Consider the following 25,286-nt stretch of genomic DNA (forward strand, 5'->3'; position numbering starts at 1 on the left):
TTGATTACTGAGAAGAACAAAATTCTACAAATATGGTTTATGTTGTTGTACAGTCATTAGGTTTGTCGAAGCAGAAAACATGAAAAATGTGCAGTACCCTCTCCTGGATTTAAACGCCGCACCTCCCGATTACTTGCCGGACGTGCTTCCAATTGCACCACGAAGGTATACAGTAAGAAGGGAGAATATACCTTACACTGGAATTAAAATTCAAATGAAATTGAAGCTCAGTCTTCAATTTTAGATTAGAAAAATTCCTTTAGTCAAAATTCGGCAATAAAATAATAAAATTGATTTAAATCTGTAAAATATATTAATACTTGCTTACGGGAACATAATTGAGGATTGCTACACTTCAAAACTTCGCTATGCTTTAGGTAATACATTAAAAAACGTAAAAATATTAAATGTAAAATAATACGACTTGCTAATAAGAATATAAAAAATCAAAGAATTCAACAAATAAACAGATGACTTCAAGAAAAAAAATTCTCATTTCCTACAAGAATTATCAGCTTGCAATTTAAAGCCTTTTTCTTCAATCTTTTCTACATAGAATTTTAATTTAAGTGCAGTTTCCGTTAGCACGCCACCGGGAATTATACTTCATCCTGGCACACATCCCGTTCTCCCCCCCCCCCCCAATGCCTAGCATTTTTTTCTTGCTTCTTTCCCCTTTATTCTTACACATTCCCCTTTTCCTCTCTCCCATAGCTGTCGAACATAACAATTCTAGGCACAGTTCAGTGACAGCAGGTGCAAAGGAAGGAAAAGAAGAAAGCGGCGAGGAAGAGGAGGAGGTACGACGCGGATCGAAAGAATGATGCAACACTCAACGAAGAGATCGTCACGTTTTGTGGAGTGAAAAGTCGTTTTAAAGCTCAGTAAATTGACAGAACTGAATAATGTAAATAGCGCGACAAGAGCGTGTAAATTAGCCAAACATACTATCAAACAAGGATAAAACCTAAATGGCGAAATTTCAAATATGTGAATAAAGATATATTGTTGTCGCCATGGGCCAGCCGAAGATATCTTACAAAAATATATTAGTACTGCATTAATCAAATTAATTTATGCTTTGTTAATTTATTTGAATTTCATGATCAAACGCTTTGACCGAAATAAATGACAAATGAAAGGACTGAAACTATACTGCTTAAATTTCAAGTTGATAAAAAAATTATTTCTCATGCCAACTGGATAAGTTCAAACTAACCTGTTTAATGAAATAATCAACCAGTTTAACGCATTTTGAAGAATTTGCTGATGAACTATGCTGCCATAATCAACAAGATTTACTATTTTGATTTTTAGCAAAGCAATTTTCTTTAAATGAACTGAAATCACTCCAGGCGACAACCTCACAAAATCTGAAAGTGACCAATATTTCTGTGAATTAAATAACGACATGAAACATTCACCGACTGTCATGTTCATTAGGATGGCTACATCCACACAGGACAAAAGACTGAAACGTAGGTGGTCGGAGTTTCACCGCAATACAATGAAAATTTCTCATGCGGTTCATTTCCTAAAAGTGATCAGTATTTGTTAGAACCTAAATAAACATCGATAATGAACGTAACCTCTCTAAAACTATCACTTCTGCAGAAGACCAAAACCGCTTGGAACTCTGGGTAGACATCTTGGGAAAGTTTTACTTTACATTCAGCTTAAAGAATAGTAATTGCGAAAGTGTTCTCATAAAACTTAATCGTGATATATTATTAAAATAAATTATTCTATATTTAAACCCAAACGTGATAAAAAATGTAAAAAAATAAACAATACAAATTGGAGTTATTAGATAATACAGCATTCGTATTATTGGTATAGCTGAGACTCGAAATATAAACGGAAAAAATGTGAGGTTGGACGTTACATGGTCTTTTGGAAATGCAAGAATCCAAAACATGTACAGAGTTAATGTAGGAGAAAAGGCAAAACATTAGCCAACATAAATAAACGCAAACAAAACAATTCTAAATGTTTAAGAGAGAGAAATTATAAATGCTAATTAATATTAAAATCGTCAGTAATATTAGTATCAAAATATATAGTATCAAAAAGTATATTAGTATCAAAAATCGTCAATAATTTACAAAATGCTAAGTTAAAAAAATTATAAAGCAAGAAATAGTTAAAAATTTCTTTAAAATAATAAAAGTAATAATATTATATCGGTAATATTTTAGCTTTGAAGTAATTTTCAAAATGAAGTATTTTTTTATTGAATTTTAGCTTTAAAATGAAATTTTGAAAATGAGGTTGAAAATTTTAGCTTTAAAATAATTTTTGAGTATCAAAAATCGTCAATAATTTGCAAAAAATCCAAAGTTACAAAAATTATAAAACAAGAAATAGTTAAAAATTTCTTAAAAATAATAAAAGTAATAATATTATATAAGTAATTGTTAATCTTCAAAATAATTTTTAAAATGAGGATGCAGAAGAAAAGGATATGAAAATTAGTTTCCTATATCTCTTGCATCAGAAAAACAGATACTTTTAATCCAGTAGGAATAATCATGTTTTTAAACCGAAAAGGATTAGTATAAAGAAACAAACAGTTTTAGAAATAAATTAAAATTATCAACTGTTTTATGTTCCTGTTATTATTGCATTCATACTATTTATGTCTGCCCGTAACACAAAAGACAAGAAAAAGAAAGAATAATTTTTCTTATGGTACTTGTTGTATGATATTGAATTACCTTTACCTTAAGACTGTCACCTCTTCCATTCAAAAAAAATAAATTTAGTACCATCGTAAATGTGATGGCCAGGCAACTAAGCTATCTCAACTGGCAGTTATCAAGCTTTTCTCCATAGATTCCAAAACGAAAACATGGAAAGACAAATGAAGCAGAAACTGTCGTTACATTTATTTAAATTTAACTGCTTGGACATTCAGCATGCATTACCTGAACCCGTTAGATTCTGAAATGTATCTCCAACACCTCGTAGTGTTTTATTAGCTAAAAATGAAACCTGCACTTCGTGGATTTGCGATGAACATGAAACATAGGAGAAATTTTGACAAAAGATAAAAATTTCTAAAGAAACGCCGCAAGGGAAAGCAGATCTCGACTTTGCATTCGGCATGTCAGTATGTATGTTTCAGAATGTACATTATTTAGACAAAGACACCATACGCTACACAGAAAAGGAGAGAAAAAAATTAGTCTCCGTAATTTTATCTGGAAGATGAAGCAGAGTGAAGAGAATGAAAGGCAACGGAAAGGAACACTGGGTGTAAACAACACTCCCACCTTAGCAAGACTTCATTAAGGAGGTGGGAGGAATATGGGCGTAGAAGAAGAATCTTCTTTTAAAACTCGGTAAGGTCAAAATTCGCAGTCATAAATGTCACAGTACAGAAGATTTTATTAGTCCACAGGAAAAAAAACACGATCAATTTTAAAGTTTCAATAGAGAATGTAGTCTCTAATGAAGAGTAGTACGCTGTCGTTTATTTTTCACTGACATTGTTATCGATTGTAGCTCCCATCCCTTGATTATATAACTGAATATAAATTTATAAATTTAATGGCAGAAAAATATTTCCTCTTCATAAAATTGAGGCCGACAGATCAATCGTTTACAGTAAAAGGTGGTATGTGTCGTTTAATTATGCCATGCGTTTTTAAGCCACTGTATTTTACCTTTGAAACCTTCTCACTTCTGTTATTAAAGAGATAAGCATCATAAAGGAAAATATTTGAATAAAGGGAAGGCAAACACTACTAGGTTCTCGTTTCTGTGCTAGTGATAAAATGTCTTAAATTGGTGAATACTTCGTACATGAAATTTTAACACAATTCTATGAAAAATGACATGGAAATTATCAAAATGAATTAAAGGCAATGAAATTATGCAGAAAATAAGTAATGTTCAAATAAATAAGATAATTAAGTTTTAAATGTGTCTGTACTAAAGTTCAGTCACGTTCTGGAAGACAAAATGTGATATTAATGTGATGAAAAGCAAATTTTTACAGTGCAATTTATTATCAATATCCCACATAATAAACTTAATAAGTCTAATATCAATGTTTCAATTATTTATAAACAGACGAACATAAATGAATATCCCGTTTACCCTTTTAGCATAAACATTTATGTTTCATTAGTATTTCCCGATATTTTTGTCTTAAAGTAATTCAGGCCCGCCAGCGGCAGAGCGGTAAAATCGCTGAACACTGGTAGTTCCAACGTGGTTCGAATCCAGACGAACGGGCTGGCTGCATGGATGTTTTCGTAGATTTCCCCATGTGTAACGTATATACAAGCCAGTTTCCCTTAGAAAGCCTATAAGGTATTTCTTCCACCTTCTTGACGTGCCTTCGTAGTGTAATGGTCTGCATGCTGGGTGCATATTCCAGAGGTCCGTGGTTCGATTCCTGGCGAAGGCGTTGCTCATTTTTCATCACTCCTGCTTCCAAAATAGTACCTAATATCTCTACACGCTCTCCAAGAAGGCATCCATCTTTTAAGGCAGATAGCCCTAGTGTGCTTTGCCAAAATAAACTAAAATAAACCAAACTAACCTTAAAATAATTCGCGTTGTAATTATATTCCCAATATTTATGACAAAATGTTAACAACTACCCAACAATGTAAGACAGATTGATGACTGTTACATCGACAGCTGTCTGCCTGCCTTGTGAAACCTTTTTGGAAGACTTTTTAGAGTGAAGAAAAATTGCTCTCTCTTACATAATACATATGAATATTGTGAACAGAATTTCGGATGAAACTGCCAGAGTTCAGCAGTTTTATACATTCAGTGACAGATAAGGAATCAACATATAAATAGAGAGTTAAAGGTAATATTCAACGAATATGTTACTTTAATACTGATGGCACAGAAAGTTAAATATCAGATCATATTTTCTATATAGTAGTCTGATAATATAAAAAATGCAGCAAAAAAATAAATTTTTGATAGTCTGTTAAAATATTTTTAAAAAGAGAAAAGAAAACCGTAAGGAATCCAAGAAATGGTAAAAATCAAAATGATCGTTGAAAACTTTTAAAATTGCCTTTATATCTCCCTTAAGCAACCTGAATATACACAGAATAAAGCACTCTTATAGCTTTCAGATGTATAAATTTTCATAAAAATGTAAAACTGTGAAATGTAAATGTAAAATTAATAGGCGAAAAATGGAAGTAAATTCTACGTTAAATTCATTTTCAATTCTAAATGCACCTTATTTTAACATTAGAAGGCATCGCAAGTTCCTTGGTTAAGAAAAATTCCATAATCTTTTAATAATATAAATTAGATTAAACTCTACTTACTTTTAAAGAAAAATTATATTCAATTCAGTTTACCTTATGTAGAATGGACACAACATTTTCCTCAGAAACAAGGATTCGCGCAAAAAATAAAATACATGTTCTAGGGTTTATTAATTACATAAACACATGCTGAACAAAGCCTATCAAAATCTCTGAACTCGTACAGTTTCTACAGTGATATTTACTAGTTTTTACATCGCTGTCTATCCTTTGAAGCTGCCGTCATATTGCCAGAAGCCGTCTTACTGCACACTTGAATTAAGATAATCCCCACTGGCAATATGCTTTACTTAAATTCGTCGAAGTTTCAAAGAATCGTCACACTATTCTTATCGTAATTGATACTGTTTTAAACCAAGAAGCATCCCAAATTATGCGATTAAGAAGATATTTAAAAAAATGAACAAAATAAAGGCCATCCCCCTTTTTTTCTCCCTTAAAGCAACCTGCAGTGAACTGAGTGCTCATAATTGGCACATAATGTCGCCTAGGTTTGGCATAGCTTTGTATTTCAGCTGCTTGTGCTACAAGTGAAAACCAATTGTGCTTTCATGATTTTGTCTATCACGGCGCCTGTATTTCCACTTCGCTTTCTAGCTTTCCTCCTGTTTAGAAAATGGGAAAGATCTCATGTAGAGTTTGTGACTAAATCTTCTCCTGAAACCACTTATGAACTACAGCTCCTACTACACACTATTTAAATAAACCATTCAAAACATAATCTGAATGCAATTTGTCCTGAAAGTTTAATTATTTTTTTTTAATTTGTTGCAAACGTGAGATTTATATCTAAAGCTATATTTCATTTAGTGTTTCGATCACAGCGGAAACATTTATGTAAAAGTGGTAAAAGTCAAGAATCTCGGAGGAGGTCTAGTCTTATTCAGGAGGGAAGCGTAAAGTAACTTACTTGCAATAGTATCCAATAAAACTGAAGAAACACGCCAATACATGAATTGAAAGTAAACAAATGCGTTTACTACAGACATTATTATCTTAACGGCTGCTAAAGCGGTTTGCTTCATGAAACCGGTCCAGCGAACAGTTCATTGATAAGAACATAAACTCGTTGCTAATTTATTCACTTTCAGTTTTTCCATCGGCTTCAAAAATAGTGAATAATTAATCATTTTTATTTATGTAATATTATTTAATAAACACGGGAAAATAAAACACATTCACAGGTTAAAAACTAATACCCTTTAAAAAATTACATTTAATAACTCAACTGTTCAAAAACTAAAATTAATAAATATTAAAAATCTAAACTGGTTCGTTGGTGCAAAATTTATTATTTATAATGCATTCCATGCAAAAAATACTTTGTGTACTGAAATAATGCCACTTCTTGTCAAAATTTTGCATTTATTTATAAATAAAATTTACTATCATCATCATCATTACTGTGTATTTTTCCCGTCCTTTCCACTCTAATATGATTGAATCTTAATTGATGGAACTTCTTTCCAGAACTGCATATAATATAACTGAGTATATATATATATATATATATATATATATATATATATATATATATATATATATATATATATATACTATAATATAACTGAAGCTTAATTGATGGAATTTCTTTACAAAACTGTATTCTATAATAAGCATATAACTGTCTTCGCAAAACTGGATCTTGCAGAAAGATAGCCTAAACCTGAGATCTGAATTCCAGGTTCCGGAGAATTCGCCAGTCCTGCACTCATTTGTAGAATTTAATAATTAGATTTTAAAAAAATAATTTGTAAACATTATTTCGAACCAGTCCCCCCCTCAAAAAATCATTCCTTAACTGGCGAATGAATCCTTACTCAGTGAAAGGTAAAGACGTAGTATACCTCACAGACAGAAAAAAAAAAAAAAAGACTTTTAGTTACCTGTGAAATAATTAACTTACTTCTTTAGTGAATATTTTTTAACTCTCTCCTACAAGTTCCTGAGAACCAGCGCACTTAGTTATACAAACACGCTTTTAGGCTGTATTTTTTTATTTAAATTTATAAGGTATTTTCTCTCTCTCCTTCCGGTATGCCTTCGTGGTGTAATAGTTAGCATACTCGGTGCGTATTCGAGAGGTCTAGGGTTCGAGTCCCGGCGAGGGCATTGCTCATTTTTCACGTCTACCGCATCAAAAAATATCCTAATGTGTCTACAAATTAGCACTTCAAATGAATTCAAATCTGGTTAGTAAACATTTCGTAAATTTAAGCTCCAACCCAAGTGTGCAAGCATCTCAAAGACTTTATTTCCCCACCTTCAGCTTCTCAACTGGATTTTGAAATTAAGAGATTTTTAACTGCCTCGAACTCGAGCAAAATAACGAGGCAAACAAGTACCATCAATAATCTAACCTATCCCTGGGTAACGCAATAACTCCTCTAAATATTAAATATTAATAAATTATTCTTATAACTAATTTTAACCATGTTAGATTTATGTAAATGGTTTTCGCTTCAGATTTTTGTCGAAACGACGGAATTTGTACGAGTAATAATTTTACACATCTAGTGCATAATTTCTATCGATATCTTACCTATCGTTAAATTAATTCTCTCAAACAATATAACAACGAAACTTTGATATAATGGTAATGAATTCACATAATTTTTTGTCACATATTTGCAAATATAAAAAGATTCCCGCTTTCAGTTTCCCAAGCAAAATAGTAACTGTTGCCATTCTCCGATTTAAATAATTAACCTAATTAATCTGTTGAAATTCATATCCCCTGCATATAAAAAATAAAAGTGAAGAGCTATGTAAAATACAAGTGCAGTTTAAATATTCAAGTAACACATCCCCTTACCTTTTACAGTGGTTTTCTAAGAACTTGAAATTTATTTTTCTCCCTTTAATGTTTTTCCCTTTTATATTCAAATTCATATCCTCTGCATATAAAAAATATAAGTGAAGAGCTATGTATAATACAAGTGCAGTTTAAATATTCAAGTAACACATCCCCTTGCCTTTTACAGTGGTTTTCTAAAAACTTGAAATTGATTTTTTTCCCTTTAATAGAAAAGTAGGACTATAAAAGTTCTATTAAATAAGATCTTAATTTACGAGTAGTTAGAAGCTATTACACAGTTTAATTCCATTTCATCAATAACTAATCAGACAATACGCAAATAAAAGGTCTGCCGCCTAATCTGTTTTAAATGACTGCTTCTAAAATTAAAAAGTTCATTTCGCTAAAGACTTAATTAACTTTAAATTAAACTTACTGGCTAATAAGAGCCGGTGAAATAAACACAGTTCCTTCGCTCGTTATCCAGACGCCTGAAGCGTCGACAGACATACCCTCAGAAAAAGAGAAAACGAATTCTGGCTAAAAATGAAGTCGGTATCTGATTTTTCTCAGTCTGATTTATTCTTTAAACAGGCATTATTCCCTAGTATAATCGTATCGGTTTTCCAAGAATTTCATCTTCTCTCAAGGTTTGTTCCAACGGCGATTAAGCACAGTTCTATCAGCCAGACGCCATGCATTTTCAGACCTTATCGCGTTCAAAAGCGTGGTTCTGTCTACTCTCATGCCACAGTTCAATCAACTCAGACTGTTTAAACTGATTAATCTGATATACATCGGCTAAAATTAGTGCATATGACGTAAGGATTATATCTATTAGTATAATTTATAAATTACATACGTAGTTCAGATACGTAGTAGATTTAGATCCAATCGCTTATTGCTTACTGCGGTTTACTTCTATAAGATACAAGAATATATATATGTGTAACAATTTCAGAATTTAATTGTAATATTATAGATGATGTTGACATATAGATGCATAAGGAGTAGTTGCAGTCATGACCCGTTCAATCTCCGCGCTCATTTTTGATCACATTTGTGCTTTTTTATATCATTATGACACTGCAACTGATGATGGAGAAGAAAACAGTGACACGCTCGCAGAACAGCAATCGAGAGAGACAATGAGACAACTCCAAGATGAAAGCTTGGTTCAGATTGAGTTAGTTTCGGTTAAGCCTAATCTTTAGTGGTTTATTTTAAGTTTCTTTTTCCAAATTTGCACGGGACTATTGCCATTTAAAGTTAGAATTTTGATTAACATATTTTTACCTTACACACACATACTAGGTGAACAATATATAGAGAGATAAACACTTTTTTCATACCACAGTTCATTCAACTCAGTTCGTTTAAATTAACCTGATACATCTTGGTCAGAATAAGTGCATATCACGCAAGGATCACAACTATTAGTGTAATTTATAAATTCAATATGTTATTCAACATTTCGGAAGTAAAAATTTCTTTAGCTTATAATAAAAAGAAATGTTTGCTCTGGCTACTTCTATAAGGTACAAAAAAGGATATATATATATATATATACAAATATCAGAAACGTGGCTCTGTTGAAAATTCTTCGGCTTCTCCTTCAAAAAGAGTAAAGAATTTTCGACAATTTGTTTGATATTTTTTATTATATTATTTTTATTGAGTTGTTTAGTTTTTGATTCAGTTTTGATGTATGTATTGTTAACCTCATGTTTTAATTATTATTTTTTGATTTTATATATTAACTGAGTGATTCGAAAGTCATCATATTTTTTAATTGTTTTTTCATTTCCTATAAATTTGAAATTTATGGCATGCACTTAATACAGATATGAATAATATTACGAAGGGCTTAAAAATTTTACCATGTAAATTTTTATGTTTAGCTAACACTTTTATAAAAAATTTTCAGAAATTTTCAGCAAAGTCTTAACTACACAAAGAACTATAAGCATAAAAGCTAATATAGTAGAAATCTTTGTCTTTCCATTATACTATAAGGTACTCTAGCTGATATTTTATTTCCTTTACGAGTAGACAGATAATTAAGCTATTCCATCATTTTGTCACCTCAAGGATATGAGACTAGTAAGGAACCCATAATTTTTGTTGCAAGACTGAAAAAGATTATAAGTAATTTGAGACTATTCGTTCTTTGAAAGATCGTCCACCAATGATTGCGTTTCATGTGCAGAACTATCATGAACACAAGGAGCTGCAAGCTTTCCTAATGTTTCACCTCGAGCTGAGAATCAATACGCTATTGTCTCGAGAACACCAACATTAGTTCTTTAAAATTAAAAATTTCACAACTTCTTGAGTCCTTTAAAAATTTAGCTTGTTAAAATTTAATATGTTCCTTTAAACATTTAACAATTTCATTAGTTTATTTTTCCTGTTTCAAATCAAGTGCCATCTCGGGGACATAACTGTAATTAAAAAGCACAAAAATAAAATCGTTCGAAAAAATTGTTTTCAAACTTCATGCATTTCTATGCTGACTGTGCTATTGTGCACTGCAAATTCATTAAAATGTATTTTTTTAAATATTTTCTATTTCCTAAATCACTGGATGTATAACGAATTTCGTAGGACTGCTTCGAGGCTATTTAAGATATATGAGAAGAATTAGGGAAATTGGTAGGTACCTAGCAATAAAGTATCGCAAAACTCCGAATATTACAATTCCATATTTTATAGGAGTAGTTTTTCAAGTCACCGATGTTTTAGCTTGAATAACCGAAGGTAAACGTGACCGATATACAGAAGATTAAAAAAGATTCATTAAACTTTCGCATAATTCAATACATAATTTATAGTGGTAATTTAATTACAGTTGTAATACATACACGAGCGGAAGAAAAATGTAGGTGTCGACTAATAATTTAAATACTTATTAGGGTAAATCGTAATAATAAGAAAGATAATATCAATGTTTCCCTTTAAAAGTCAGCATAAAGTATCAGTTTAAAGCATTCAGTTTCTGGCAATGTTCCGATACGTTTCATAAAATTACCTAATTTATGTAATTCAGTTACAATAACGTTCAATTCAGACAATTCAGAATTTTTTGGTGAATCACAGTTAAGTGAATCTTATACATAGAGACATCTTATACATATCTTATACATAATCCTGAGTGGCTTAGATTACAGCCAAAAAGAAAACTGTATTCTGATTTTGAAACATTGAAGCACAACGCAGTGTTAGATAGAGAAGTCATTATCAAAAAACATAATTCTAACAAATCGATAAATCTTTTGGCAGCCTCATCTGTAGTCTGCAGATGCCAAAACCGGATGACGACAGATAGATCTCCATCAGTCGAGTTCCTTCAAATACGTCGTTGTTTTGTTGAGACGTAGATTGCGTATTGTTGCCTATAAATGTAACAAAATATTCCCTAATTTTAGAGCTACTTCTTGGAGATTAAAGAAACGGCATTGAATAATATTCCTTTTTCCGGCATTGAAGGTCAGAAGTGAAAACAGTATAGTGAAATCTCTCAAGTCAACCACTTTCCGTACATGATTATCTCTATAAACATAATTAAGTAATGGTATTGAACTTCACCGATAATAATATTCTCCGAGGCAATTGACTTCAAGACAATAATGTTCTGCAAACGAACAGATGACCGGAATTATCCAGACTGTGCGTGGCTCTGTTATAGAGAGGTTTCACTATACACAAATCTTTCGCACCGATAAATGAACAAATTCAGGAAACGTAAAACAATAGCCACCAAATGGAACTGTATTTGTAATGAGTGAGTTATGTAATAGAAGTGCTTATTATATGGCATCATAAATGTCTTTTATTGAATATACTAATGGTATAAATGTTAAAAACATTATTAACAAATATGCATATCATTTTTAATTGATTGTATACTTTTCTGATAACTAAGAGGCACTAACAAGAGTATTGTTCTCAAACTAGCCTCACAACCTTTCTGGCTCGGACATGTTTATGAACCACCAGGTGAATAGAGTCGCACGGAAAAATGAATTTGTAGTATTTGTATTATGGAAAAGCACGCAAGAGCTGTCTACCTAAAGAGATTGATTCCTTCCGTGGACGAGTTTTTCGGAAAAATCGGCTCGCACTTGGGATATACATGTTGAAAACTACGAAAACTCCCATTCGCACACTAAACCCGAATAAAACTACAATTCGGCCATTAATGTACACGAAGAGACAGACGGAAATTAGGAACTGCAGACTATATGTGCTCGGCAACTTAAGCCCTTCGTGTACAGATTGCAGCGAACTGTATTGCTTTTAAGTCTCTCTTTGTTAACAGTGTAGAGACATTATTTATTTTTTTAGAAGCAGGAAAGATGAAAAGTTAGCAACGGCTTCGCCGGGAATCGAACCGCGAACCTCTCAATTACACGCTGAGCGTGCAGACCACTGCATCACGAAGGCTCGCTAAGAAGGCGAGAGAAATACCTTATAACAGGTACAGGTAGAAGCTAGGCCAGCACCTCTATAATACCACAGGTCCTGAGGTGTGCACAGTGTATTGCTGAACCTGGTTAACTGTTAAGCTCTCAATTACGCGCTGAGCGTGCAGACCACTACATCACGAAGGCTCGCTAAGAAGGCTGGAGAAATACAGGTACAGGTAGAAGCTAAGCCAACACCTCTATAATACCACAGGTCCTGAGGTGTGCACAGTGCATTGTTGAACCTAGTAAACTGTTAAGCTGTTGCCCTAATTTTGAGAGAGAACATTGTCGGAAGGGGCAGTTCGAATGTCTCCCCCCCTCTTCCCCTACCATCAACCTCTCGATAGGATTTTCGGCTCGCCTTGTATTTCGAGTGTTCCCTTGCCGCACAGGCACTATACCTCTTGAAATCATTCGCACCTTTTCCGAGATTCGAACCCGGGCCCATCGGTACGTCATTCACCATCACTAACCACTCTACCAGCTGGGCGACGTTGAACATACTAAGATAGACAAATAATGACATACCTTGACATTATGCTGAATTCTTCCGCTCAGTTTGTTACAGGAATTGTTACAGGTGACAGGTTTGTTACAGTTATTTGAAAAATAAGTTATAAAAGTATTGCCGCTTTGAATGACAACAATTGAAGAACTGGCAGAACGCCAGGCTACATATGATCTTGTAACGTAACGTAATGCGAAAATGGACACTAGGTTATAGTCTTCTAACATCAAACACCAAATCCTTCATAAACGCATGCAAAGTGCAAAGGAGCTCACAAGCAAAGAAAGCAATCGGCCCAGCCAGAAATAAACTTCATGTAGAAATAAACTTCTGTAGAAATAAACTATGTAGAAATAAACTTCTGTAGGACGATGTTCCATCTTATACTTCTAGCTAAAATACAGCCAGTTAGATTCATATTTTTGTCGCTACATAAAATTTCCCCCTGCATTCCTCACTGAACAACCACATTATTCAGTAAAGAACTTTCTTCTTTCCAAAGAATAAGCCAATAAATCAGGAAAGCAAGTACTTAGAAATTGCTTTTCTTTTCATTTTTCTTTTTCCGGATAAAACACAAAACATAATCCATGAACGTCAATGTATTAATCTGGTTTGATAAATTTTTAATTTAATTCCTTGTTTATATATCCTGCGCTAAAATAACTGCCACCATTAAATTTTCATCGGGGAATAATATATTTTCCATATGCTAAACTAACAAGTTGCAATGATCTTCCAGGAAAAGATGAAACGTTAAAATCAAATCTCTATGCTCTACATACGTGCATAGTATGTGAATCGGAAGGGTGGTACATGAATAATTCAAAATGGCATAACCTTTATTTTTTAATATCAAAAAATTTAAAATATTCAAAAAATTTCCAACATTCGCACTTCCAGGCAGTGTGTCATAGGCATTCGAATGAATTATTGTCCAAAAATCAGACATTCACACACAGTTATCTGTTAATAAACATGAAACCAGAATATTAATGAGCATGAAAATCATAATTAAGTTAATGAGTGAAGATAATTAAATTTAGATTTCTTTCAGTGTCATGCAAATAATACATGAATAAATAAGCAAATAAAAATATTTACAGGTATCTGTAGCAATCATTATGGATTTCAAAAAATCAAATAAATAATATTTTTTCCAAGCAAATGAAAACTGTGGTTACAAGCAATTTAAAGTTATGTTACTAGCTGAAGTCATTTCGTAAATACGTGAGGGTTTTTTTTTAGCAAGAAATGTGAAAAATTATCTGTGCCCAGACCAGGATTCTAATTACGGATCTTCCCTTTTCTAGCTAAACGTGGAATCCGAAATTTCACTAAACACATACGAAAGTTCGTAAAGTGGAATGTGGTAATTCCTTATAACTTCAATTATGGAGAAGTGAAAATAACGAATTTTAGGTATGGTAGAATTAGGTAAATATTCATTCATGGCAGAACTGTGGTTAAGAATTACAAGTATATGGTGCATTAACAAAAACGTTGGAGTTAATACTATATCCACAAAAGTACTTTTATTTTAAAAAAATGGAAAATATTTTTACATACTTACAGCGAGCAAATGTTCCGATTTAAGAATGTTGAGTTTGATTTGACCTGGCAAGACTGGCATTTTCTCACTGTAAGTTAGTTCATTTCGCAGCTTAATCGGCCTGGAGGGCTGCACAAAGGAATAGCGAGTTTTGATTGTAGAAACAAGAGTGATTATGCACAGATTGTTAAGAAGCTTCGTGCAATCTTTTGACGTGAAAATTGCATATATTGCAATAATAAATCGCACTCTGATAAAGAAATTTGCGGACATATGTTTGACAATGGGCATTAAACCATCATGCTCTCAATTCCGACGGTTTATTCAAACCACCGCTACTGTGCATTATGTGTTCTTGCAAGTCCCAAACAATGTAAAAATAAAAGGACTTAAACCAGGAAACTCATTGTGTCATTAGTCACCTCGATAAGCAGGTATGTGAAAGAGTGATTACGAATTTCAGAATTTAATCGACAAAGAACGAGTTGTAGAGTTTACGTTTCTAACAGTTATTTTAATTTTTAACCATGCTTTACTGTCTATTCTTGTTCCGCACCTACTATTCCCTACTAGAATAAGTTTCTAGTATCGCGTTGCATGTAAATGAGGTAAAAAGAGTATTTAAAGGAAGGTTTCGCTTACTTTAGCAGAACAGCTTAGAGTCCTTAGTGGCGTGTGTTTGTCGTCAGGCTACTTCGTTGTTTCAAGCTAACTACGCTCAGCCGTATTGTAAGTGCCGGTTAATTTATAAAGCCCAGGTGGAGGCTTTTCTGTAACCCCTAGAAAGGGGCCATCCGTGGTCTTAGTTTGAGATAATAATGGGTGAGTTTAACCCTTCTCTGGACTTCGTCATTTACACACTTGGACTCAGCTATATGTCGCTAAATAGCTCAACAAGGTTTCTACGAAGTTCAACGTAGACAAAGTAGTTAAAAACATTACAAAGTCATGGAAGACATATCCCAAACATTATTTTCCGATTAATCGGATCTCGTTTAAATATGCAAAAATATTTTCCACTTTCTAAAAATAAAGTATTTTATTGGGCATACTGAATCCGGCTCATTTTTGGGACACCCTTTATATGGTATATCCATTGATAACTAGGTACACATTCAATAATTAGGCATAAGTTAAATAATAGGTTTGCCTTCAATTGTCTAATAATTATACTTTGTACCTAAGCTTTGGTAGATATGTTATTAAGAATCAATTTATAATTATTCGTTCATCAAAATGTTCAACAAAAATTTAAATAATTAAATCGAGCTAGATTTGATATGACAGTCTTTCAGTCACCATTATTATAGATTTACAGTCAGTTATTTACCATTACCATCACTGAATGTACATGTTACGGTGCTGGAGAATGTCGACTTTCACCGGTGAATGTCAACATTCACATAGTCTCTTGGTGTATGTCCGAAATATTTTCCAAATACTCTTATTTCTGACTTACACCGGTCAATGTCCACATTCACCATGTACTAATGGTGAATGTTGAACATATAACAATATTATATTTTCTTCTCCGTAATTCAGTCGCGAATAAACGCACTTGAGACTTGAAATAAGAACTTAACAACATGAGAACCTAAAACACACAATACATTCAAAATGAGAAAGGAAAATAATAGAAGTTAAAAACTTACTTAATTATACAGTACGTTCTAAATGAGAAAATAAAATAACAGTAATAAAAAACTTACTAAATTATGTGATGCAAATCTTATTTATTGCAACAACTTACACTATTATGGCACTTTATGACCTCTCTTTTCGACTTTCACCAGAGCATATAATTGTCGACATACACCGGTGAGGGTCCGAATATACAAGAATGTAGTGAAATATTCGATCTTTCACCGACGTATTTGGTGAATGTTGATATTCTCCGGTGAAAGTCGACATTCTCCAATTTCGATCTTTCACGGTAACCTACACATAATACCACAACTAAATTACTTTATTTCTACCGTTTGATTCTTCTGTTGCTAATCAAAATTACAAATTTTCAGTAATACCAAACTTTCGAAAGAATATTGGAAGTTCTTTTAAAGAAATTAAAAATAAAAACTATATCACGAATTCGAGAAATTGCAATTTTAATCTCGACGTTCTATAAGCAACCAAATCACTAACCATCAAGCTGTTATTCATCACCACCAGAAAGTGAAACAAACTTATGAAAAGATTGGAAATGGAACGTCAGCTCTATTCATATGCGCGACAAAATTTAGTACAAGACAGTCCAGATACATGTTTGCAAACATATTTGATATTTTTATAATTTCTTAGAACCCTTTTGGATTTCTGACGCAACTTCTCATACAGCTAACGTCAATTCCCGCAATGAATGCGTCACTGATTTCTTGCTGTTCACTACCTGCATGGACGATATTGCAATGTAGCCATGACAACCAAATATCGCGCGGATGAAATATCCACATAATACGAAAAAATGCTCCGTCTGTGACTCAGATTGAGAATTGATTTCCATATATTGTTCATGAAAGACAGCGAATGATTTTTTACACTTGCTTCTACACGCGGAATATATTTTAAACCTCGGATTGGAAAAAAAGAATGAATAAATTTTAATCCATTTGCAAAAACAAATTTCAAGAACAAGAAAAATTTTAACGTAAAAAAGCAAAGCAGAGAACAGAAAACACTTCCATGTATTTTGGAACCTTGAATCTGAGTCTCAGTCACAGACTGAACCAATTTGTATTTTTAAATATCATACACGAAGACATGAATAAGAAATTTACTACATCACCACCAGTTTTTGTTTTAGATAATTAATTACATGTGAAATTTTTACCATATCAGTTTACAGAAAGCTCATGCAGATTTTATAAATCTTTAAAGTAGCCAGAATTGCCCCTAAATTGTAGAGTTATTATAAACCCACCACACAGGGACTACAGAGCTCTTATCCAATCCAAAATGAATTCTGTGTCCGACTTGTTTCGCACTTCTTCCTATTTATATCGTCTCCATTTCCTGTTCTACACTTCCGGCAAAGTGCATCTGAAAGACTGGCTCATATTTTTAAATACGACATAAACCACGTATTAAGGTCTAAGTGAAAAAAAAATATGTCAATATAAAATTTTAAATTAGGCTAAAACCTACATAGAATGACTTAAATTTTGAATACTCTGTCGATTTCAATAGCGAATGGCATTTACTCCTGATGAATTTTTCTTTCCTCCCTGATGAAGAGGCACCTATGTCTTGTCATCCTTGAAGTCGATAGAGTTTTATTCAAAATTTACGCCAATCTAAGTTTGCTTTTTTAGCCTAATTTTAAACCTTGGATTGAGATATTTAAAGCAGGATTTCTCTTTTACAAAAATAATACGAACACAGCAACATTATTTAACGCTTTTAAGATTGAGCTGAAATGCACATTTTAAAGATTTATATGCTTTGAAAAGTAAATGAATTATTTGCCTTTCGAAAGAATACACGATTGTATTTATGTTATATGCATGAGTAAGAATCATAAAAACACAAAACACGTTACATAAACGCCGAACAAAAAATCTGCCTCCTCCCCCACCCCCCGGAAACAAAAACTGCCAGTACTTCGTTGTTGTATCCATTTACCTCGGAAATTTTTTAGTTCATTACGATGCCTAGACTTCTTTCCAATTACAATCCCTTAATTTTAAAAGTAAACATAATATAAACACATCAAACAAACTCGAATTATAACATTCGCTGACAATCACTTAGGTCTACCTTAATTTTAATGCTAAGAGGGAATAACCCAGCTATGTTATAATGGTTATTACTTTCTCTGAATCTTTCGCGAATTCTCCCACCAATTTTTATATGTAAGTATGATCTCTGTTGAAAGACTCTGGCTCACAAGTTCAGATGTTAACGTATACTGAATCATATCGGAAGGCCTATTCTATACAGCTTTAGAGCGTAAAATATATTTTTAATAGCAAATGCAAAATAGTCTGAAAAAAGGTGAATTCAGAATGGTAAATTTTTAAATGTAAGTTCCATGTCTTTTTTTCTTTTTTAATCTACGTTAAATGTCTGCAGAAGGAGGAGAAGAATTTTTCCTCCCTGTTTCTTCCATCTTCACTTAAACAATTTAAAAAATATAGAGATCACAACTTAAATCCCACGTCTACATATAAATTTAACAGTATAAATGAAGATGTTTCCTTCAGTGGTACTTCGCAGGAACTTTCCAATCACATGTTCGACGACTTTTCTCTAGGATAAACAATATTTTTAATAGTTTATTTGAAGCAAAATTTTAAAAATCTGATTTCTGATTAAGTTTGAATTTTTTATTCTGATATTTATTAGAATAATACAAGCAGGCAAGGAATGATGTGCCCCAGTGTTAAACACAGCTTACTGTTGGTTTACTCTGCCGTTTAATAAGAATAATATCATAAATTGTAATTTTTAAGCTAAGGAACGGGTGCTTAAACATTAAATAGGACTAACAGTTCATTCAACGCGCCATTTATTGGAATAATATCAATGTTTGATATAATTCTAATAAATAGCAGAATAGAAACGGAATACTCAAAATATATATTTACTAGGATCGGTGTTTTAACTTGATAAATTAAATTGCTTTAGATATAAAGTAAACATTTTTTTAAAAAAAAATTAAAGCTAAAATACTTAGCTTTTGTATTTCACAAAATATTGAACTATTCTCTTTTCCTGTTCAGATATATTTAAATTTTAGCGCACTTTAAGCTGATATTTTATATTTTACTAACCCGTCGAAATACATTTCGCAAGTTATGCGACACTCTTTGAGAATAATGCTATATACTGATAACAGTAATTCTCTCAAAATGCTTCATTTACATCTTTATAAATTTAATCGTTGTTTTTACCTTTATTTAATACGAATTATTATTACAAGATGAATGATGAGTAATGACGAAAGTTCACAATATATGAATATTTTATTATTTTAAACAATTAAACCTTTAACCATCACAACCTTTAAATTCTAACTAAGGAAAGAGCACTCACCCCGCACCGTAATCGTTTACATTTTAACCTTTTAATATTACTTCAAACAGAAACTAAAACTATCATAGTAACTAAATTCATTTTGAAATATCAAAGCTCTATATTAAATCAATTTCAAATAAAACTGATTTTTAATAAGCAGAGATTCTTATTGAAAAAGAATGAAATAATAAAAATTCTATTGCAATGGATTAAATAAATGTTACTTACAAATGCAGAGGACTGCTAGGAAACGGACAGATGCATCAGGTGGCTCACAATCAGGAAAAATAGGTCTTAAGACGTAAAAAGAGAAAGTGAGGGCCACTACTGCTTGCGAACAAGGCCTGACGATCATGCACTCTACCCAGAGCCTCAGGAAAGCGACGAAGGGACCAAATGATTCCATTATATAGGCATAATCCGCACCACTCTTCGTAATCATGCAGCCCAGCTCAGCATAGCAGAAAGCTCCTATCATGGAAAAAACACCCGATGCGATCCATACCACGAGGGAAAGGCCCACGCTGCCGGTACCCAAAAGTACACCTTTAGGACTGACAAATATTCCTGAACCAATAATACTGCCTACAATTACTGTGACCCCATTCAGAAGGCCCATCTTGGGCTTCAAGCAGATCGCATCGTCCGCAGGTGGGGCTTTCTTTGACCCCTGGTCTGCATCCTCCGCTGCGGGAACACCGCTGTACGCTGTTTTGCTCGCCATGCTCACAAACGATCGTTTCTCAAACCTCCGGATGCGAGTTCCCAACTTGAGTGGCCGGCTTTCGCTTAGACGCCGCGTGGCTCGGAGAAGCTTTCGCGCATGCGTGCTCTCTACCGGTTCTATTGGCGGAAGGTATAGCGTGCTGAAAAAAATACGGGGGAAAGACGATCCTGTTTAAACGGAGAAGTGTTTTTTTCCCAGCCGGAAGCTTGCTTTCCCTTTCGGATCATCGTTCAACTAGCTCCAGGAAAAAGGAACCAGGTGAGTCAAAGATAGGGATTTTTCTCAAGAAATCATAGACTCACTTTTAGTCTCATGAACTGTCAACGTAATACGTTTACGATTGTCTAACCCAGTTCCATTATGCTATAAAACGAGAACTATGAAACGCGTATCCAAAAATGCAGAATATTAGTGAATAATCATTGTAAAATTTCCTCATTCCGAGTAAAAAATTTTTATGAAGAGCAAATGAAAAAAATTTCTAAGGAAGCAACAATATCAATACATATTAAATACTAAAGGGGGAGAAATAATTGCAAATGATCCCTTCATTATCTCTGTTAAGCCTAACCAACTCCTTTTCTTTTATTTCATCTTCCTGATCACGAATGATCACGAATTCAACAGAAAAATGCAAATGGATCTTTCAGATTTTCGTTCAACTTCTGAATGGGATCATAAATCGATAACGCTGCCACGCGAAACGTGAGAATGTATCAAAAAAATCCAAACTGATATTTCAATAGGGAGAAATATCTGTGTACATACGCATGAAATATCAGATCATAAATAAAAATTATAAGAATTCCGAATTCTACAAGTTGAAACGGCCAAAATGCAAAACTGGCATGAGAACGTGCAAATATTTCGCTTCTCATTTTGAGTATAATTATTACCTAGCTTTTCTATCCAATAAAACCAAGCCTATACCGTTTAAATACTTAAAAAAAAAGGGGGGCCGATAAGGTGGAAATCATGTACGATAAAAAGTTTTGGCTTTCTGGGAGCTCCGCAGGAAAGTAGTATTTGTAAAGCTTGGGGATTCTCATTTGACTGAATTTTTGCTTTAGAGTTGAGTCGCGATGGATTTCTATTGATTGCATCTGTAAATGAAGTGGCACTTTTTGTTATGTTCAGTTTGGTTTCCTAAAGACACCTTGTCAAGAGTCATTTATAGCATCTGAAGTTGCGCATTCGTTTGCTATTCGATGGAATTCCAACTTTGATTAACGCATTATAGTAATTATACAGTTTTTTCTTTACTTCTTCGAGGTGGGCGGCGGAAAGATGAGTTAAGGCCCACAAGTTTGATATGTCTGCTCTAAAGGATAAACAATATCAAAAGCAATATTCACTGGTATCCTATAAATAGAAATTTAGCTCTGTAGATTCAATGAAATTGACTTTTCTTCAAGAATAAAACAGGGTAAAAAAAAGGCCATTGCTATATCGCTAGGATGATTTAAGCAACACTATTACAAAGAGATTCCTGTTCTTACTATATAATTTGCTATTTACTGTGTTTTGGGGGGATTATTTTTATTTATTTATTCTTTAAGAGTACTTTCAGATAGTATTATATTCATAAAGCTGTAGAGGTATTAGGTTTTTTTTTATGTTGGAGACATGAAATATGAGCAATGCCCTCCCCGGGACTCGAACATGGACCTCTTGAATATGCGCCAAGTGTGCTACCGTTACAACACGAAGGCATGCAGAAAGGAGGGAGAAAATACCTTATACAGTTTTGCACAGAGCATCTGAACACGCATTTCAATTAGTAAAAGATTGTATAATCTTTTATAAATAAACCTTTCTGTTCATGCTGTACAACGAAGATTTCTTTGTTTATTGCAGTGCAACAAAGTACACGATAACTATCTGCTAAATTGCTATGGAAGAATTTTTATGTCTAGGTCATTATAAAAAAATTTAGATCTTATTTACAATGAAAAATCCTCGAAATATACATGCAGCTACCCTCTTCGCCGAGGTTCGAACCAGAAAACGCCATTCCTCCGCCGCTTGAGCTGCTTGGCCACTGGTAAACTTTACACTGAATGAGAAGGATGATAAAGCCTTTTTCTAGCCTAGAAGCTGTTCACGTATTTTTTCCCTTTTATTGAAGGTTTTTTTTTCTCTTTATCATTTTCAATAAACTCTTAGCTCCACCACCACTTTTTTAGGTAAAGGTACATCACTGCACAGTACATCATAATTGATAATTCTTCATTTCAAAAGAGAAACGATAACCGCTTTTTCTTCATATGTATTATCTTTAACTTTTGATATGCTATTAACGAATATGATTACTTTTACAAGCATTGTCTAGAGATACATTTGATAAACAATCACTATGTAGGATTCTCACTCGTGTAATTCTAAGTTACTGTAGAAAGAGAAGACCTTTAAGAATTGATAAGCGAATAATCGCTTGAGTTCGTGCAACAAGAAATAGCAAGATGGAAGGGTAAATAACCCTTTATTATTCAGATAAAATCTAACAGAACTCCGTCTTGGAGTGGACAATAAAAGCCGACATTTGGGCTTGAACTTAAGAGGCTAAGAAGTAAACTAAAACTAATCTAAACTAAAGAGATATAGCCGAAGCTATCAAGATTCTAACCGAGTTGGCCCCTTAACGCTAATTGACTGCGAAGCTAACAAGGGCCTGAGTACGGCCGAGCGTAATCACAGCTTTGAGAGAGAGTAGCCAAAAGGCGGACGCGCGCTAATCAGAAACTCTGATTCTCTCTAACTCAGCTAACTCAGCAAGTAGAACTACGCGGTTAAATACCGCTCCTCCTCATTATGTATTCAAACGTGATTCTAAAACTACGTTCTAGCCGGAAGTAGTAAGCTGAAGTTAAGAATTTGACAGGAAAGAAGTCAAAATTTTATGTCTATTTAACTCAAAATTTAACTGTTAATAAAATTAACATAATTCTTACAACTATTTAATTCATTAAGGTACACAAAAAATCTTATTTAAGAATCAAAAATAGCTTTGCAACATATGGACTACTACGTATTGATGAATTAAAGTTTAGCGAATTAAGTAACATTCACATACAATTTTATAAGGCTTATGCTAATGTTCCGTTTTTGTAACTTTTAATAAAATAATTAAAGAAATATTAATAAGTGGATGAAATAAAATTGATAGACTTAAAATGCTTGAAGAAACCTGCCACCTACCCTTCAACATCTGAGAAAGGGACCAGTATGGCAGCAACGCTTTGATGGTCATCGTGTTGAACAACCGCTCAAACCATCAAGTCTTTGATAGAGGTTGTGTAGCTGCTACGATATATGGATATGAGATCTTAGAGGCTTAAGTTCAACTTTTCAAGTGTGCGGTTGGCCTCATTTCATTTTTATGAATGCCAACGCTTATTCACATACAGATAATCAGGTGGACGATTTTCTGAAAAATGTGAGGATTTTAGCGGATGGATTGGCAAGCCAGATCACCAACTCTAAAGCCCATCCCATAGAACGGGCTTGAGACTCTCCTTGGAGGGCAACTGCAACTCTTCTTCCCATCTTCAGAGCCCTCCAAAACCTGAAAACAACATTACTGCAGGAATGCTACCAACTGCAGCAAGTACTCATAAATTGCCTCGTTTCCAGTATGGTCATATCGTGAGAGCTGTATGACTGTTAGAATGGACCTAACCTCGTATCAGCCTCCTTTTTTATCGGATCTTGCAGCGTCTGCTTTAGACCTTTCCTGCACCAATGAGCTTACGCACTCTCATTCGTGTGTACCATGATTGTTGTGTGTTATATTTTTATGTATGATAACAACCTATATGAATACCACTTTCATTATGATCTGACCTTAAGTTCTGAAGAGAAAAGATCAGCTGTGAAATTTCTATTAATTTTGAACACCAGTATGTTTTGATGGAAATACTTACTTTAAATGTAAATGAACCGCAACAAAAAATAAAGGAGAGTTATGAAATCAATACGGGACTTGAGACGATGAAGATTGTTAACAAGGAGAACTTCTAGGAAATATTGTAGAGCTAGCCACCCTAAGACATATGACAAGAATATGCATCGCGTCACTTTACGATGTTCGTTAGTTGAAACTCGAGCCTTAACATTCGATAACAAGTTTCTGTATAGTAGTTTCTTTTAGCTTTTGCTTTCATCTGAATAAAAATTACTTTCGATTATTTTATTTTATTGCTAATTAACAACTTCTAGCAAAACATTTTTCAATGACTTTCTTATACCTATTATTACTCCTAAAATTTTGGAAGACCTTTATCTTGATGTTAACAAAATTAAAATAAACAAAAGACAAAAGTCACCTATTGACTAATGAAATCGGTGCAATTTGTTTTAAGTGCACTGCTTCAGCTTCATACTTCGCAGCAGAATTAAGACTCAAAGAAAGACCATTAATTGATGCTAATCTAATTGGGTACTATGTACTTAAAATTTTTCCTCTCTTATTTCAACTGAAAACTGCAGTTAAAAACAGGGTAATTATTTAATGTATTCTTTTTATTTTAAAACCGATTATTAAAGTGTATATCGTTTTCTATGGAATAAATCACCAAATTTGTGCTCAATTTTCAATTATGTGCTTTTATTGATTTCAATTAACGGGCTATTCAAAATGTTTGTTAGAAGCGAATTTTTCTTTTTTAATTTTATATATGTCTAAGTTTGTTTTATTCATTTTTATAACTGTTTGACTTTCCTCTTCAAGACAGATAATAGTATAAATGAATGGAACGTATTTTTAATATAGTTGTGAAGTTCTTTTATGGTAATTAACCAGTTATTTTATGTTCTGGATCTGTACTATCACTTCTCTTTTCCGTTTTCCCGCCAGAATGCAAATTTAGTTCAAGTGTATTTAAAGGAAAATTTCTGGAATTTAATTCAGAG

General features: G+C 33.2%; 1 protein-coding gene and 1 long non-coding RNA gene across 3 annotated transcripts in view; one reads left to right on the forward strand and one right to left on the reverse strand.

Moving 5' to 3' along the window:
* The window catches only part of LOC118188898 (large neutral amino acids transporter small subunit 2-like), a 96,435-nt gene extending 76,007 nt beyond the window's left edge, over positions 1 to 20,428 (reverse strand). The window contains exon 1 of the mRNA XM_035359419.2: positions 19,877 to 20,428. Coding sequence (XP_035215310.1) covers positions 19,877 to 20,372 — 496 coding nt within the window. The 5' untranslated portion in view covers positions 20,373 to 20,428. The remainder of the gene's footprint in view (positions 1 to 19,876) is intronic.
* Positions 20,429 to 20,484: 56 nt separating this feature from the next.
* LOC118188899 (uncharacterized) overlaps positions 20,485 to 25,286 on the forward strand; it is an 85,616-nt gene continuing 80,814 nt past the window's right edge. The window contains exon 1 of one of the 2 annotated variants that reach the window (XR_015039117.1): positions 20,485 to 20,633. This is a non-coding gene — a long non-coding RNA (uncharacterized LOC118188899). The remainder of the gene's footprint in view (positions 20,634 to 25,286) is intronic. The other variant, XR_004758188.2, reaches the window with a different exon arrangement.

The sequence above is a fragment of the Stegodyphus dumicola genome, chromosome X2, assembly GCF_044657685.1.
Source record: "Stegodyphus dumicola isolate Sdum_Otavi_A_Nest chromosome X2, ASM4465768v1".
Lineage (NCBI taxonomy): Eukaryota > Metazoa > Arthropoda > Arachnida > Araneae > Eresidae > Stegodyphus > Stegodyphus dumicola.